Below are 4,844 nucleotides of genomic sequence, written 5' to 3'. Positions count from 1 at the left end.
TCTACCAAACAAGTTAATTTATCAATTTCCATCCTAAAATCCCTCCAACATTTTCTTTCCTTCCACTTTTCATTCATACCAAACATAGTGTAAAAGTTATTAGTCAGGTTGTCCTATGTTATATGCATTGGCAACCATTTTAGATCCTAGGTGCAGAGTAGATGGGGCTGACTCATTGATGACTGCTACCGCATAAAATTTAGGAATAGATATGCAACTAACTATTACTGATGCTAAGAGAATGTTAGAAAATGTTTTTACTTTGTATAAAGCAAAATACGACACATGTAAAAAAAACAGGGAACTTCGATGTCAACTAGCAGTTCGGGGCCTAAAGGATCGTCGTGGAGTTTCTTGAAGAAAAAAGAAAAAATGGCAGGATCGTCATCAACACAAGCGTTTACCGAACTAGTAAAATATTTTAAAGTAAATTTTATAATTGATGACGACAAACTAGACATCTTACAGTGGTGGAAGAGCAAGACCGATCATTTTTCAACACTGTCCGTAATAGCTCGTGACATTCTGATAACTCCAGTGTCAACGGTAGCATCGGAGCAAGCATTTAGCGCAAGCAACCGAATTTTTGACGAGAAGTGAAGCAGAATGCATCCAGATATCTTGGAAGGCCTAATGTGCGTTAAAGACTGAGAAGATGAAAATAACTATACACAGATTATTCAATCCAAAAATATTTTTCTAACTTAGAAATAACAGAATATTCTGGAAGCACCTAGGTGTGTAATTTACTATTCCTAGCTACTGCACTCTTTTTTCCTTCGCTAAGGTTTTGTCCCGATATCCCCACGGGTTTTACTTGACAAGGTTTTTAACGAGGCAGTCATTTATGTGTACTTATTCCTATTATGTCAATTCAATAAAATCACATCTTTTAGGGGCATATGATATATTTTCTTTTTTTTAATTACATTTAAAAAAAAATTCAATTTGTTGGGCCGGCCGGTGAAGGGCTTGGGCCCAGGCTCCGGCCCAGCCCCTATCGTACCGGTTTTTTTTTTTTTTTTTTTTTTTTTTTTTTTTTTTTTAGCCATTATGGACTAGGGCCGCGGGCCTGAGTTTTTCTCCTCAGGCCCGGCCCTGCACTGTGCAGGGCCATGCCAGGCCCGTCACGGGCCTGGTGTTGGACGTGCCCTGCCGGCCCGGCACGTCACGTTTGACACCACTTTCCTTTCCCCTTCAAATAGGTTTTCACAAATTGAGACCACTTCAAGTAGTTTCTCCCATTCAACCTATATGCTGCCTGCATATTTTGGAGATCTCCAGACGTTTGTTGAACCGGAGATTCCTCAGATTGTGCAGTGGTTTTAGAATACTTAGTTTCAGACATGCTGTTTCTGACTAAGGGAAGAACTGAGGGCAGGAAATTTGGTAGGGTTTTCTGGCAATGAAGGCCGGAAATAACAAGGGCTATGAAGGCTGAAAAAACTTTCAGAGTTTATGGCTCTGATACCATGTGGTTTTGAATGAGAATTCTGTATTTAGTTGAGCCAAAACATGGCTATTTATATACGGTATACAGGCTGTCTTTACAGCTATGATTACATCAGAAAAAAAGAAACAAAAACTATTTAGGAAACAAATCACCTAATCAAGAAACATGAAACTAATTACACATTTATCCTTGAAAGTCAACTATCTACTTTCCTAAAAATGTATTCAGATTCTTTCCTATTTTCTAACAGAAAGAAAAACACTAAAAGTTCAAAGCTGAAAAACTAATCTATGATGAATAGAAGTGTGGAGAAATCCGTTCAAAAAATTAACACCCTTTATAATTGGACTTGCTATGCAACATATTTAATTTGAAATTCAAGGGTGGAATGGTCAATTGCCAAAATTTTTAGTAAAGTGACTGATTTTCCAAAGGGATAAGTTTAGTGGGGTATTCATGAAAAAGCCAAGAAAAAAAAGGGTGCTTCACAGGTCTTTAGACAAACGTGTAAAAGGAATTCAAGGAAAGAATTTGAAAAGTGCTTTACTTTTTCTTTTTTATCACAGAATATACTTTTGCTTGGCGGAGGAGAAATGTGCAGAATCAAGTGTCTGATTTTCCATTAGTCCAATGCAGTAAGTTATTCCTCCAAAACTCTCTAATCTTTATTGGCTAGTGATCTGTTTTTGCTAGCTCACTGCACCACGATCCTCAAACCTTATAGCAAGCCTGATAGCTTTCTGTTTCTTGTTTGATCAGGTTGCAGTGAAGAATTAATGGCGGAGACTTTCTTGAGCCCTATCATCAAGAAATTGACCGAGCTACTAATTGAAGAAGGGTTCTCATTAAAAGACGTCCACAAAGAAGTCAAGAGTTTGAAAGATGAGCTGGAGATCATCGAGCCTTTCCTTAAAGATGCAGAGGCAAAGGTGGAGAAAGACAAAGGGTTTGATGCATCAAAAGCATGGCTGGGGCAAATACGAGAAGAAGCCGAGCGAATAGAGGATTTGGTTGATGATTACGTTTATCGCATAGAACATCATTGCTATGAAGGTGGATTCATGGGAGCTCTTCGAAAAGCATGTCATTGTATCAAAGCGTTAAAGGCACGTTATGACATTGCATCGGAGATTCAAGATATTAAATAGTCATTGCACGGAATCAAGGATAGAGGTGTTGGATATGGATTAAGACCTTTGGAGCAGGGATCGAGTAGCAAACCAACAAATGGAGAACGACAAGACCCTCGTCTTGGATCTCTTTTCATGGAGGAAGATGAGATTGTTTGTATTGATGATGCATCCGAATAACTTATGAGAATGTTGATTGATGGAGAATCCATGCGCTCTGTGATTTCATTGGTAGGTCAAGGTGGAATTGGCAAGACGACTCTTGCTAGGAAAGTCTACAACGATGAAGTGGTGAAATCTCATTTTGATTGCCATGCTTGGATCACGGTGTCCCAATCATACGACATGAAGAATCTTTTGAGGATCGTATCAAGGCAAGTACGTCTTCCACAAAGAATAATTTAAGAATGCAATATTGATGAGTTGATAAGTCCACTGAAGCAATTTTTACAGACAAGGAGGTATGTCGTTGTTTTCGATGATGTTTGGCAAAATGATATTTGGAATGTTATGTGTCGGTAAATTAGGAAAGTATGAGCTGTGGAATAGGTGTATGACCGGATATTAGGAGGATAGTTGACTTATTTACAGATTTTGTTTCTCTGTTTTAGGGATTACATTAGACCTCACTAAGCCTGTACATTTTCTCTAAAACTATGAAGGAATAAAAGTATTTTCTTTCTTCCATTTCTTACATGGTATCAGAGCCACGGCTCTTTCTTGAAATGTCAGCCTTCCATTCCTTCATCCGCAGCACTCTATTCCTTCATCCGCAGCCTTTCAATTCCCCTGTATTCCTTCTCCTATTTCCGCAGTCTAAATGGATTATAGACTAGCAATGACCGGCCAAAAGAGAGACTCCTCTGCAGCGGGTGACAGTCCAAGTGCAGTGAGTTCCGGTGCCTCATTAGAGAATGTGCAATCGGGTTCAAGAGGGCCAACAGTTAGCGGAGGAGCAAAGAACGGTGCTGACGATTTCTTCAATTCAAGCATGTCCTTCCAATTGATCAGCCATAAATTAAATGGCAGGAACTACTTGGAGTGGGCTCAATCGGTGAAGCTTGCTATTGATGGCAGAGGGAAACTCGGCCATTTGACAGGGGAAATTACAAGACCGGCTGCAGGAGACTGAAACATGGCAGTGTGGAGATCTAAGAATTCTCTTGTCACGGCTTGGTTGATTAATTTGATGGAACCAACCATTGGGAAGCCACATATGTTTCTTCCAACAGCCAAGGACGTTTGGGAAGCTGTACGTGAGATGTACTCGGATATTGAGAATTCGTCTTAGATTTTCGAGTTAAAGACCAAGCTATGGAAGGCAAAACAAGGAGATAGAAATGTTACAGTGTTCTACAATGAACTTGTAACTTTGTGGCAGGAGTTAGACCTATGCTATGAAGACGATTGGGAGTGCCCAAATGACAGCATCCGGCACAAGAAAAGGGAAGAGAGTGACCGTGTTTATGTCTTTCTTGCAGGGCTAAATCAAGATTTAGATGAGGTTAGAGGCAGGATTTTGGGGAGAAAGCCGCTGCCATCCATTCGGGAAGTTTTCTCTAAAGTTAGAAGAGAAGAAAAAAGGCGGCAAGTGATGATTGGAAAAAAAGAATCGGACGCAGAAAGTTCTACACTTATGTCCAAAGGGGCCAGGGCTGAAGGAGAGGACAAGAATAGCAAAATGAAGCCTTGGTGTGATCATTGTAAACGACCATGGCATACTCGGGACGCATGTTGGAAAATCCATGGCAAACCAAGCAATTGGAAGAAGAAAACACCTGTAGATAACCGTGCCTCTCAAGCCAATGTTTCTGAATCAAGGCCCGAAGCTACCTCTGGAATGCCGTCGTTCACAAATGAACAGATAGAGCAAATCTGTAAACTTCTCCAGTCTCAAAATCTCAATGATTCAAATCCTTCTTGTTCTCTGGTTTAGAAAGTTAATCACCTAATAGCGTCATGTCTAAGTATCAATTCAAAAGGTGTCTAAGTGTCAATTCAAAAGATTCTTGGACAGTCGATTCCGGAGCAACGGATCATATGATCGGATCATCATAATTTTTTTCTTCATATAACCCTTGTGCAGGAAATCAAAAAGTCAAAATAGCGGATGGTTCTTTCTCAGTTGTAGCCGGGAAAGGGTCAATTGTTATCTCTCATTTTTTAACACTCCATAATGTTCTTCATGTCCCCAAGTTGTCATGTAATTTGTTGTCGATCAGTAAAATAACCGTTGATCAAAGGTGTCAGGCTAATTTTTC

At 39.8% G+C, this 4,844-nt stretch overlaps 1 protein-coding gene across 1 annotated transcript; it reads left to right on the top strand.

Moving 5' to 3' along the window:
• The first annotated feature begins 3,718 nt into the window (after window positions 1–3,718).
• Window positions 3,719–4,519, top strand: LOC112090754. Its single transcript, XM_024162805.1, has 2 exons — window positions 3,719–3,835; window positions 3,965–4,519. Exons 1-2 carry the CDS (start codon window positions 3,719–3,721, stop codon window positions 4,517–4,519), a joined length of 672 nt encoding a protein of 223 aa, XP_024018573.1.
• Window positions 4,520–4,844: the final 325 nt, after the last annotated feature.

This window comes from Morus notabilis, unplaced genomic scaffold (assembly GCF_000414095.1).
Source record: "Morus notabilis unplaced genomic scaffold, ASM41409v2 Scaffold1666, whole genome shotgun sequence".
In the NCBI taxonomy this organism is placed as follows: domain Eukaryota; kingdom Viridiplantae; phylum Streptophyta; class Magnoliopsida; order Rosales; family Moraceae; genus Morus; species Morus notabilis.
This window is presented reverse-complemented; position numbering and strand designations above follow the sequence as displayed.

What these genes read in the sequence shown, in the direction of transcription:
- LOC112090754 (XM_024162805.1), top strand. Translation starts at nt 3,719, where the DNA reads ATGGCAGTGTGGAGATCTAAGAATTCTCTTGTCACGGCTTGGTTGATT. An exon ending in CCAAGGACGTTTGGGAAGCT is followed by an intron (nt 3,836 to 3,964) that starts GTACGTGAGATG and finishes ACTTTGTGGCAG; the next exon opens with GAGTTAGACCTATGCTATGA.